Source organism: Alosa alosa, chromosome 17 (assembly GCF_017589495.1).
Source record: "Alosa alosa isolate M-15738 ecotype Scorff River chromosome 17, AALO_Geno_1.1, whole genome shotgun sequence".
In the NCBI taxonomy this organism is placed as follows: Eukaryota; Metazoa; Chordata; class Actinopteri; order Clupeiformes; family Clupeidae; genus Alosa; species Alosa alosa.
The window spans coordinates 32,025,281-32,038,428 of record NC_063205.1 but is presented as its reverse complement, the minus strand read 5'-3'; the positions used below and the strand labels follow the sequence as shown (position 1 = coordinate 32,038,428).

At 39.1% G+C, this 13,148-nt stretch overlaps 1 protein-coding gene across 5 annotated transcripts in view; it reads left to right on the top strand.

The window, feature by feature from the left end:
• Positions 1 to 13,148, top strand: part of dmd (dystrophin) — a 493,723-nt gene that overhangs the window by 143,602 nt on the left and 336,973 nt on the right. For all 5 annotated transcript variants that reach the window (XM_048268223.1, XM_048268225.1, XM_048268222.1 and 2 more), the window contains 2 exons: positions 1,176 to 1,299; positions 2,177 to 2,264. In XM_048268223.1, coding sequence (XP_048124180.1) covers positions 1,176 to 1,299; positions 2,177 to 2,264 — 212 coding nt within the window. The remainder of the gene's footprint in view (positions 1 to 1,175; positions 1,300 to 2,176; positions 2,265 to 13,148) is intronic.

Below are 13,148 nucleotides of genomic sequence, written 5' to 3'. Positions count from 1 at the left end.
AAACTATATACACTACTGTATCTTACCATTTCATGACTTTATTTGAAACTTCACCATTATCTCATTACAACAAAGTAATTGTAAATGAACTCCCAGATATTACCATTTTGTTACTGATTTATTTCCACAACAAATGGTGGATTATTGTTTTGAAAGAACAAAGAAGCTACAGTACTCTTTCGGTTTTCAGCACTCTCGGTTTGCCTTTCTGAAACTTCTTTGACCTGTGCCCAGACCCAACCCCACACACACACACACACACACACACACACAGACACACACCCAGTCTAAGGATGGGCTCAGAAATATATCTATATGGGTACATAAAAGTATCATTTTGATAATCAATATTACAACTATTATTGTTATGCTCTGTTGTTATCAGTGTTGCCACAGTTACCTTGAAAAAGTAAAAATCTGATTACTGATTACTCCTTTAAAAAGTAACTTAGTTACTTTACTGATTACTTGATTTTAAAAGTAACTAAGTTAGATTACAAATTACTTTATTAGTTACTTTCAGCAGCTGCCGACAACACCCCCACCGCCTCAACATAAAAATCTAACCTACTTACAGTAGATACTGAAATTCAGATGTTTGTTCAATAATGTCTAGTCAGTACACCAAATAAGGAAGGCCTATTGATAGAAATTGTGATAGTAAAATATGTAGATTTTGGTAGTTTGGCCTTTTCATGTAGCCTTGGCAACTAGCCATCTAGTATAGGCCTGAGTAATATGCAAATGAAATTACACTTGTTAAACTCACCTCAACAATTCTTTTGCAATCATTTAACCCGCCGTAAAACAAAAATAAATTCCACTCACATGGTGGTGTTGCTCCACAAATTAGTTGTAATAAGCTGTGCTCATGGACCTACTGTTTATGTCACAGACAGGTCAGGTAAGAATCTGGGGCAAGATGTGTGGATTTGTGATATTAGTCATATCATATGAATATGGATCATATATCAGACATATGAGGCTACAAGCACATTTTACAGTGGCCGGTGTATAATACCACAAGTTGCAAAACCATGGCAGCCACCTTAAGAAAATAAACACCAAATACACACCAGTGTTGCTAATGTGGAAAGAATAATACTGTTATGCATGTCTGAAACAGCTTTTATTACTACTACAGTGTGGGCAAAAAACAATATGCTGTTTGACAGGTTTGACATGGACTTCACTGAGATTCACAGCTTCATCACTCGTGCAGAGGCCATTCTCAAAAGCCCAGAGTTCTCTGTGTCCCGCAAAGAGAGAAATCTGGCAGACCTGCAAGATAAAGTGCTGGTATGGATATTTATGCACAGTGAAGCACACATTCTATATGCACACATACACTTTATTTATAAAAGTAGCCTACACAGTACTAACATCCACATGCAAAATCTTTACAACAACAATGCCTAACAACAACCTATTCATTTGGACAACTTTAGACAGCCCAATAAAGGATACCGTTCACGTATGGCTTTAAACAGCTGTAATGCTAGCCTAACGTTTTGGCAAGCACATCAATTTTCCCATTTGAAATAACTCCTCTAGCTTTGCTGTCTGTATCCATCCTTTCTGTTTTCGTTGTTTAAAAAAATGTGTTATATCCATGATGAGTCTTGAGTTAGTGAATTAGCTTATAACATTGTTTGCTGATAACCAGCATAGATAGAAAAAGAAAACAAGTAGCCTAGCCTGCAACTTCTGTAGCGTGCGTGCTCCTGCTCAAACAAAAGGTGCGCGCGTGTATATAGTTTAGCATTAAGTTGATTTTGATAATGTGTTTACAAACTTTACTTTACAGAAAATTGTAAATAGCCTACGGTCATGCAGTTAACTATTGTTATGTCTGGCTATTGTCAGAATAATCTGTCAATAGAATAATTTGTCTGTTTTTGTCCTGCAAATTTGGTCAGATAAGATAAGTAGTGTCCAATTTCCTATATAAAGATGTATATGTCCTCCGAAGGGGTACAACCCAGTGGAGAACACTCCCAATGTAAAGGTAGGGTGAAGGGAAAAGAAATGTGATTTCCCTCAATAGATTGACATTTCCCTTAATAAAAAAGTTGGACTCTTGATAAGGTGACCACTGCAGCTAATTAATTGATTGAATTGAATTATTAGATATTTGAAGGAATGTTTATATACCCTCATCTGTGCTCATTATCAGGCAATAGAACGAGAGAGACCAGACAAGTTCCGGAAGCTTCAAGAAGCTACACGGTCAGCTCAGGCTCTCATGGATCAACATGATGAAGGTAAGGTTACTAGAGCAGCATTTGTACATGTTCCCACCATTATCTCTGTAGTAACTGTCCCTGAAATAAATAAAAATATATTAAAGTAACAATATTTTCTACAATATTATTGGACAGAAAATAAATCCAAAATAAGTCACACCCATGCACTTTGTCATAGATTTTTTCAGAGTTAATGCCTCTCCAACTAAATCTGTTTCTGTAGAAAAGAGGGCCAAGAACATCGTAAGTTATGAATATAACTAATGTTCTCTGAAGAAGAGCACAAAACATTAACTAATTGTAATTCATTCTCAGATTCAACCAACCATTAGTTTTAGGTTTATGGTTCTGAGCAGACACCGAGCGACTTTCAATGACATCAATAAACATTACATTGTAGTTTAGTCTACTTTAATCAGCAGCGAACATATTTTGTGGATGCCATAAATCTAACATTAGGCTACATCACGAGAGCCTTTCCAAACTAGGCTACATTCTAAACTAGGCTAATTCACTTGTAGCCTGCCATGGTGTCCTGATGTCTTCAACTGTGTTTTTTACTGTCATGAACACATTGCTGTGCTGATTTTGATTTTGATTTTGACATTGATTCTTTGACTCAGAAGTTTTGTACATGTGTATTACATTTTTGTGTATCACAAAGTTATTTGCTACTGTGTAAATTATTTGTACAAGTGTCAATATTACTAATATGCACTACACTTACAAATCTGTTCTACGGATTGGTTTTACAGCTACAAATCATCCTACAGTTGTATAGTGCACACATTTCTCTGTTACTACCAGACAAGGTTGAAGCAGAGCGGTCAGTAAGCAAGAATCAAGAATCTTGTTACTGCTCCATGATTTTTATTGAAAACAATGGCCAAAACGATATACATGGAATTAATGTAACAACATGAAATATTTGCTTTCAGTCTTCTATGATTTTTCCTTAAATGCCGTTAAATTAAACTAGAAAATATTTCCAAGGAACTGCAAAGTGTGCTTGCTAAGATGCGGTTCACCAATGGGAGCAGGTAGTGGAATAGGATGCGTTGAACCTCATTTTTCAACATTGGATATACGGGTCAAATGTTACGGGCATTAACGCACGTCTGAAACAAAACACATTTTTGCTAGTTGCAGCGCCCCCTAGATGTTGAAGGGCATAACATTTTGTGTGCGTTGGATTCCATGTACCATGTTTGGTTTTGATACAAAGTGTTGTTGAGATACAGTGGGCAGTGCTTCGACTTGGCCAGCTTCACTCGCGGTCCGCGCGTGGGATCACGCGGTATCACGCAACTTTATTTTGTATTTTTCCAGTGAGACGCTGTAACAACCCAAACAACCGGTAGATGGCTCAAGTGAGCAGGGTGTCTCGTAAAAAGAAATGGAGCCTGGAAAACCCTACACAGACTTCACTAGACTTTAGCAGACTGGTTTAGAAATAATGTAATAGCCAGAAATATGCCTGCCCTGCCCTAATAAAGAAATATTTGGTTAACTGCGAGTGAATCCCGTTTGCAGCCGTAGAGACGCAGGACAAATTAAACATTCTGGTTTTCTCCAAGTGCAACGATGATAGACAGACATCATTTGGACAAAATATAGAGTATTAACCTCCGTTGCTCAGCCAAATGCCTTCCTGTTACGTCCTGTTATCACGGAGTTACAGGCGATAAATGATTTTTGATGGTCACAAGTTTACTTCATTAGGGACTGTTCGTTATTTATTTAAGGGGCTACCGGAGGAGTTTTGGGAGCATTAGTCCAAAAAGACGTGACCCTCCCTCGCCAGCAATACATTTTTCTATGACCCTCCAAAGTGATTATGAAAAAATCACTGTCAACTTTTTCCAGGTTTATCGCCTACTGTATTTTAACGTTTTCACACATTTGGCCATAAGCCGTTTATCATAGGCTATCACGAAACCAAACTACAAAGGCGAACACTTTAACGGGGGAATTAATTGGGCATGAATCATGCTGAACGCTATTTCGCTACCTTAGAATAATAAGGTTCTATCTGCGTTTTGAGTAGGTACAACTGGGACGATTGAAACGGGGACGAATGAAACATTCCGTTTTCTCCGAAAGTGCAACGATGATAGACAGTCATCATTTGGACAAAACATGGAGCATATTAACCTCCGTTGCTCAGCCAAATGCCTTCCTGTTTTAATGTCCTGGTATCACGGGAGTTACAAGCGATAAACAATTTTTGATGGTCACAAGTTTACTTCATTAGCGGTTTATTTTTTTGGATTATTAAAGAGTGTTTTTCATTTAAAGGTTTGACTTCATGCTTATTCAGTAGAGCATTTAGTGCTCTCCCCAATCCCAGACGTTCACATTGCATGTTTGTTTGTAATGGATGCAACCCACAGATAGGCTATCGTTTGACAATGAGTTGTTAACAGAACCAAGACATATAGCCCAGCAGCAATCTAGGGACTGATCGTTATTTATTGAAGGGGCCACCGGAGGAATTTTGAGTGCTTCAGTTGGAAGTTGCATGACCCTCTCCTGCCTGCTAGAAATTGTTCAATGACCCTCCGACAGAATTGTTAAAAAGACATGACCCTCCCCTGCCAATTGTCTTCCTCACCGCCACAGCCACACACTTTGTGATAACGTTCTTAAATCAATCTTTCCCGTGAGCTTGCATGCTACCAGTCCTTCCTTTTCAAATGTGTTTATGCCTGTTTGCACAATTTCACAAATAATCATATGTGATTAATAGTATGACAAATAATCCCTGTGCACGGGGACGAAAACAATGCATGCCAACTTTTTCCATGTTTATCACAATTTTAACTTCCCCTGTCTTGTCTTTTTAATGTTTTCCGTAGAATATCCCATATTTTAATACTCTCATAACAGCCCTGCCATCGGGCCTGTCTCTGTGTTGCCCTGTTGCTACCCCCTTGCCCTTCCAACGAAACAGATGTCTTCAAATCATCGTTTTCCTTGCTTGAAGGCTTAACTTAGAGTGATGTTAACCTATTTAAGTTTAACGGCGCGATTGTCGTGAAACCACGATTCATTGGCGCTTGCATGTTCGGCCTTATGTCGACGTGCGCACCTGAGGCTACTCTCAGCTGCAAGAGAAATAATTTCCCTGTTTGTATGTTCACTGCAAGTTGGCCTACCATAACTTACCAACTCTGCACTGTAGACTGGCTATTTATATTTTTCTGTGAAATAAGCAAATGTATTTGTTCAACTTTATGAAGCAGAATTACGCATAGGGTACTTGGAACATAATACATTTGACAAAGGACAGATGAATGTTGCTAGTGACAAAATATTAACTTTCAGTGTTTTACGATGTCTTTGTCATGGGGAAGTGTTTCCCCCCCATGCATTTATTCTAGGTTACTGTCAGTGACTGCCGTGAGAGAAGCGGGTTCTGTGTTTCGTTCATGTCAGTGAACAGGGTCTGTGTTGTGTTGTGTTGCGTTGCGTTAATTTATTTTCATTGGGAAAACCGTGCCGTGCCGTCCACAGCTCTTCAGTTCTGACAAAGCCAAAATTACTCCTTTTGAAACAATGAGTGCAGGAAGCGCGTTTGTATGTTTATATTGCTTGACGGGGTGTCCCAAGCAGCTTTCAGCCATAAGGCTACTTTGAGAACATTTCAATTCACCCGACACTAATATGCAAAATGTTGAAAACTATTTCGGCATAGCCTATAAAGCAGTTTAATTAAATGGAATGTTAGTTGTAAACAAACGAGCTACTTGGTGAGGCTTGGCCTCAGATGCGCTCGTGCCTTAGATGGCAGGAAAAATCTTCACGATAGGCCTATTAACTAACCACCCGATTCACGTTGGCTGGGGGGAAGGGGGGCCATCAGACAATTGTGCCCAGTTAATCCGGCCCTTCCCCCCAAAAAATCACACCTTCCCACCTCAGCTTAAAAGAAGTCAAGAGGACTCCTTACTCACAGACCTATTCACAAACCTGCGGTTTTGAAAATCCTATGCAGCTACAGGAGCTTCCAATCGCGATGAAGCAATTTTGCATTGTAGGCATAACTAACATGCAATAACGCCGCCAACAACAACCAAAACTAGGCTAATCATTGTCAACATGTAAATTAAATGTAACATACTCTCCAATCCATACTCCAATCCATACTCCAATCGCGAGGGAACAATTTTGCATTCATAAAAGGGATGCAATAACGCCACCAACAACAACCAAAACTACTCATTGTTAACATGTAAATGAAATGTAACGTTTCATTGTGAATCAAATTAAAATGTTCTCCTCTTTGCAAACGTAGGCTAGGGATATTGTGACAGATTAATTTAATAATGTTGTAAAGGTAGGCTACTGCATCAATCCATAGGCCTATGTTTCATTAGGCTACTAAGCTATTTGTTTTGCCTTCTTTATTCATTTAGGCTAGGCCTTTTTATTCAGTTATTAATCATCTTCCGTCCTTCGCACTACTTGTGTAGCGCACGCATTCTCCGACCTGTCACCTGTCAGTCATCATCGGAAGAGAGGTGTTTGGAATTCCCGCGTTACAATCGTCAGCCAATCAAGGTGGTCACTTCAGTCAAGCTCGTGCATGAATAATGACGTCATCCATAGCCACGAAGACTCAGTTTAGGAGTTGTCTGAAAGGCTTTGTGAATAACTTTTAAGAGAAAACTCCAATCTAAAATCTTTAAGTGCGATTTAGGAGTAGCCTACTCCTAGTAGTAAGATAAAAGCCTTTGTGAATAGCCTCACGGCCCCAGTTATTCATCATCTTCCGTCCTTGTGTAGCGCACACATTCTGAGACCTGTCACTCATCATCGTAAGGGAGGTGTTTGGAATCATGCCCGCGTTACAATCATCAGCCAATCAAGGTGGTCACGCTTGCCCATTTACCCAAATTAATGGTCGAATATTACTGATGATCATTGTTATTTAAGAACATGCAGTGTGCATAGGGTACCAAAAACATCTTGCTCGTAAAAAAAACATCATAACGCACATTCTGGCGGGTCTGTTATTTACTGTAGGCTGCGCAAACCACATGCCTTTATTTTGGGCAAGCCTGCATTCATTCATTCATTCATTCAACCTTTATTTATTCTCGAGGGTCATTGAGGGAAGCCCTCATTTTCAATGAAGCCGAATTACAGAAGCCGAAGCAAAAGCTCCATAAACAAGACAACATTGAGGCCTTCTGTTGAATTTTATATAAAGCCTGCGCTGACAGTAATCCTCCTGCCCTGATAGGCCTACCACAGCTGTGGATAGTGTGGAATGTTCAAGTAATAACACAATCCAATGTGTGTCTCAATTGTCCCCGCTGACCACCTCACACATTTCTCTAGATTTTGCAACTAACTTACATGACACAATGCCATAAAATATGCCAGTTTTAGGACACAGAATAATGTTTGTAATGATACCAGGTAGGCCAGGTATTGTCGAAGGTGCATGGTGAAGTGAAATTCTTACTTTGGAAAACAAACATTTGCCGATATCATCGCCGATCATCAGAATATTGCAACAGATTCTGTGTTCTGGACTGTAGGTAACTTGTTAAGCCAGTGGTTCTCAAACTTTTATTTCATTCCCCACTTTAATCAAAGGGCATGACTGATGATAGTGGAGATAACGTGTTATCCCGAGGCTTTTGCAAGTCAGCATCTTCGACGGTAGTCTATTAAAAATATAAGTTTTCGATGTCCCAAACGGAGAGCCATACTTTATTGTTTTTAACGATCTCTATGCTACTCACAAAAATGTAGGCATGGGGACATGATGAAGTAGGTTATCCAACTGTCGTGTGTTAAAGTATTGTGATTACGAGCCAGTGGTTTTCAAACATTATCGGACTTCGGACATCTAACTAAATGCAACAGGCTCATTTCAGCCCTCGCATTCGCAAAATGAGGACCAGTGTTTTGTCAAATTGCAAATAGCTATTCGTTTTAACTATTTTTTTTATGATAGTATGAAGTGCTTTTTGTATAGGCTACTATCTTAATCTTGGAATATGGGGGGGAAGTGAAGCGTCTACAGTCAGCCAAATATGAATGTAATTCTGCGGCATAAAGCAGATGTATTAGTTTATTGTACAGAAAAATAAAAAATGACATGTCAAGCAGTCAATTGACTACATTGCAGTCAAGAAGTAGGGCAAATTAATTTACGAAACCAAAACGTGGGTCATAGTTGTCTAAGCCTCTATTGCGTAGCCTGTTAAAAACGTCGCCAGATAGTATTAAATCGGCAACAACATTGTTTTCTGCAGAAGCCTACCTACCCAAGGCTACAGATTAATTCTGAACAGTTATTTATCTACTGGCTCAATTATCACACCACTGTTTTGATTTTATGAAGTTCGTTAACCCCAACACTGACAATAATGTAGACAGCAAATTTCGATTTTGATTTTCGTGTAGTCAAGCCTTAAGCCATACCCAAGTAGCCTAAATCGAGGTAATGTTTAATTATGCATGATTTATTTTGTTATTGAATTCGTAGGCTGGGATTACTCTCGGCAACAATTATGTAAGGGACGGCAGGCAGAGCGATGTACAGTGGCAGAGCGACGCACAGTGGCTGAAAGTGGTACTAAAGCTTCACGCAGCTTCACACCGCGTAATGCGCGAATGAAGTGGTCATTTGAAAGCGATGCCCACTGTATGTGACCCTGCCTGTGATAATCTAGCTAAAGTCGTTTTGTAATGTTATGTATTTTTTTTACATCAGATCATTCTACACAAATTCTCCATGATATACCTAATATTGACTTGGGTTAGGCCATTTCAAAGATTTGGAGAATTTCGAGCTCTGAATTTTAGAGTTTTGAGAAATTCCAATTTGAAAATAAGTGAGCAGTGGCGCTGCATACAGTCAGACAGTGTCCAAACACCGAATTGTTTCAAGAGGTAGCATGCATGACACGTCCTTAAAATAGGTTGGTTAGATTCACAACAAGTTAATCTTAAAATCAGTTCTCCTGAAATGTCTGTTGTGAAACGAAGCAATCCATTGAGAAATCTATATCCGGGTTAAGTCACAACTTTCCTGCCACACGGAAGCAGTTGCGCTGCATACAGTCAGTCAGTGTCTAAACACTAAATTGTTTCAAGAGGTAGCATGCACGATACGTCCTTAAAATAGGTTGGTTAGGCTCACAACAAGTTCATCTTCAAGAAAATAATCAGTTCTCCTGTAATGTCCGTTGTGATGCAATCCATTGAGAAATCCATACCCGGCTTAAGTCAAAACTTTCCTGTCATACTGAAAACAGAGCTAGGTGATGGTACTGCGCATTGATATTATGGTCTGTATTAACTTTCTAATGGGAAAGAAGAAGTTCCTGAACAAAATGACACCCAAATTATAGGGTGTTTATCCGCCAACATTAAACTCACAGCCGATTGAAAATGTGACATTGTGGAACTAACTTCCGGTATTTCTCTGGGAAAAAGGTAATCGTAACGTCAATAAAAGCGTTAATTTTAATATTTATCATGTCAGAAAAGATCATTTAAACACTACATTTCGAAACATTAGTATCTAAGCTATCATTTAAAAGTATAAACAAACATCCCATATTTTTGTCATTTTTTTATGACTAGGACTACTTAATACTATTATAATGTTGCTGTCTCCGTACTACAGTACAATGGTACTGTTACCACACTGCACATAGCTGTACATACTGTACATATCTGTTTATATGGTTCATACTAAATATCCTTATTTATTCATTTTTTCTATACTATATTCTGTTAATACACTGCATTACTACTACTATAATGGTACTGTCACTACATTGCACATATCTGTACTACATTGCACATATCTGTACATGTTTGTCTTAGCTAATCCTGATCTTTACTGTACTGTAACACCATCCGGCCTGGAGGATCAGTTGTGTAATATGGATTGATGGTAGCTCTGCAGGAGGGAAACTCTATAGGCTCAGAATTACGTTTACACAACCAGATATGTGACAGAGAGCAAACCGGTTTGGGCCTGAATTTTTAGAGTTGGAACCGTGTTGATAGCTCAAACGCTTTTAGGAGGAGTAGGTGCTCCAAAAAAATGGGCAGATGGAATAATATGAAAACTTAAGAAGAACAATAGTGGGCTTGCTTGATCAACCCACTAATTAAAAGAAAACTTAAGAAGTAGAATTGTGTGCTACACAGTAAACATCTGTATGACATCTTGCAGTTGTGCGTATCTGGCTAATTCTTACAGTATAAACAATCATCACGTTCAGCCAGATCTGCACAATGCTGGAAGAAGTTGAACACACCCACTGATTTGACGCTAACAGAACAGAAGTAAGGCAGTGTGTGTTGCCCTCAGAAATCCTCGTTGATATAGCCTCTTTTTTCACTTTAAAATTTGCAATATTTTAGTTTATCTGTAGGATACCATTGGACACTACCACCGAAGTGTAAGGGTATTTTGAACTTTGTCAGTGGACATATGCCCGCTGCAACATGCTATAAAGCATTTTGTTGCTAATGCAAATAAGGGTCTAGCTCAAAACTCCTAAGATGAATGTAAATTTGCTTAAATTGGGTCATTTATGTAGTAGAAATGTGAAGTCATTGAAGTCAGTGCTTTCCTGAAAAATACGTTATTATGTGGATGAAAGCCAAAAATATGTTATTATGTGGATGAAAGCCAACAACTCCCAGATTTCCTCACTGCTCTAGTTGCATTAGTTGTGCGATATTCCCCGCACCGCTGTTACAGAGAGAAGGTGCCCAATCTCCTTCCCCTTCTCATCTTCTGTGTGTGTGAGACCTTCTGCACAGGTGTCTGCACGCAAAATATATATTTTTTTTTTAAAGTATATTTTTTTGGGCTTTATGCCTTTAATGAAAGGACAGTGGAGAGTGACAGGAAGCGAATGGGAGAGAGAGCAGGGTGGGAATGGGAGAGAGCAGCTCTAGTGCATTAGGATCCAGAAAGGACCACAGGGCAGGAACCTTCTGCACCTGGGTATATTTTTTTTGGGCTTTATGCCTTTAATGAAAGGACAGTGGAAGTGACAGTGGGAGAGAGAGCAGGTGCCCCAGCCTGGGTTGCAGTGCAGGTGCCCCAGCCTGGGGGGGCCCAAAAATAAAATTTAACCAAGTGTTATTAATCTTATATTAAGATAACAAAAAAATCTTTTTGGTATTGTTTTTAGTATGAAGATGCTTACCTACGGCTCTCTCGAAAGATCATTTTGACTTAATTTAAGAACGCTTTTACTTATTTTAAGAAGTTTTATCAGACAAATTTACTTAACGCCCTGGCAGACAAATTTGCTTGTTTTCAGGATGAGATGTCTTAAAATAAATCAAACTCTTCTTAAATTAAGTCAAATGAGTTCAAGAGAAAGCGCTAGGTAAGTCTCTTTATAGTGAAAACAATACCAACTAGATTTTTTGACCTTGATATAAGATTAATAAGACTTGGTTAGATGTTATTAGATAAGCAGTTTTTGCAGTGTGCAAAGTGCCCACTCCCCACACAGTCACATATGATTGACTTCATGAACGTTACAAAACTGATTAGTGCAAATGAGCACTCGGCAGCTGCCCATAGCCTAGCCTACTTTCCCGTATGAAAAAACATCCTTTAGAACAGGGGTTCCCAAACTTTTCAACCCGCGACCCCCAAAATAACCGTGCCTTAACGACAACACAAAAGAACAGAGCAGCCTGTTATGATTTTACATATAGAAATTTACTATATGATAAAAGCAGAATACCTTAGTCAAAAAATAATATCCATGTAACATGAGTGCACATTATTGCTGTCGTGCAAACTTAGTTTTGAAACATTACTTTAATTTCCATTTTAACAGAAGAATATCTCAGTCAGGGTAATATCCACAAACTGTTGTAAACATATGTACATTGTTGCTGCGCAAATTTACATTTTGGCAACTATGTTTCAGCGTTAATCTCTAACATCTAATGAGATGGATGCACGCTATGCGCGGAACACAGCAAGTCCATTCTTGGTTTAATTGTGGAGACGGCCACACGGAGATCATCCTCCACATTTAGACGCGATCTGTATTTGTTTTTAATATATGTCAGTGCAGAGAAAGTTTTGCAGTCGCACAGGTATGTGGAGCCAAAAGGCGTCAGTACGTCCATCACGGCAAGCGTCTTGGAATTAAAATCTGTCTTTAAAGTGCGGTCAAGTGACAGCTCTTTTATTTTTCCCAAATTTATTTGATTTATGGAAATCATTTCGCGACCCACCCCTCGGCGTCCCGCGACCCCCCAGGGGGTCCCGACCCCCACTTTGGGAACCCATGCTTTAGAATGTTGTAGCCTGAAATATCGGATGGCACAACAAGGCATTTCATTCCCTTAAACAGCAAGCAGTGCAACTTCAAACACTGCATCGGTATTTTGATAGTCAGTGGCATTTGAGGATGTTGTAGACTAAAATATCCTCATTTAGGATGTTGTAGCCTAAAATATTAAAGTTGTAGGACATTTAGAGCCCTATTTTAGCAATCTAAAACGCATGGTCACTACCGAATAGCTTAATTAAATTTAGTGGGTTGTCCAGTCCACATTGGGAGTGGTTTTGTTATCAAACGTTATCAAAAGTCAGGCAGATGGCGCAACAAGCATTTCTATATTTCTTAATAAGTCATGGGTGTGTTTTGGGCGTAACATCCTTTAAACCAATGAGAATGACATGTCATTCCCTTTAACAGCAAGCAGTGCAACTTCAAACACCGCATCGGTATTTTGATAGGCAGCTGGCGCATTTGAAGGAATCTGATTGCACGCGAGACCATATGGAACAGGTATTCCACTAAACCATGCTTTACTAAAGCCTAGCAGAGTATAACCTACATGCATCTGCACTCGTCTATTATTTTAACTCATTGGCAAAGT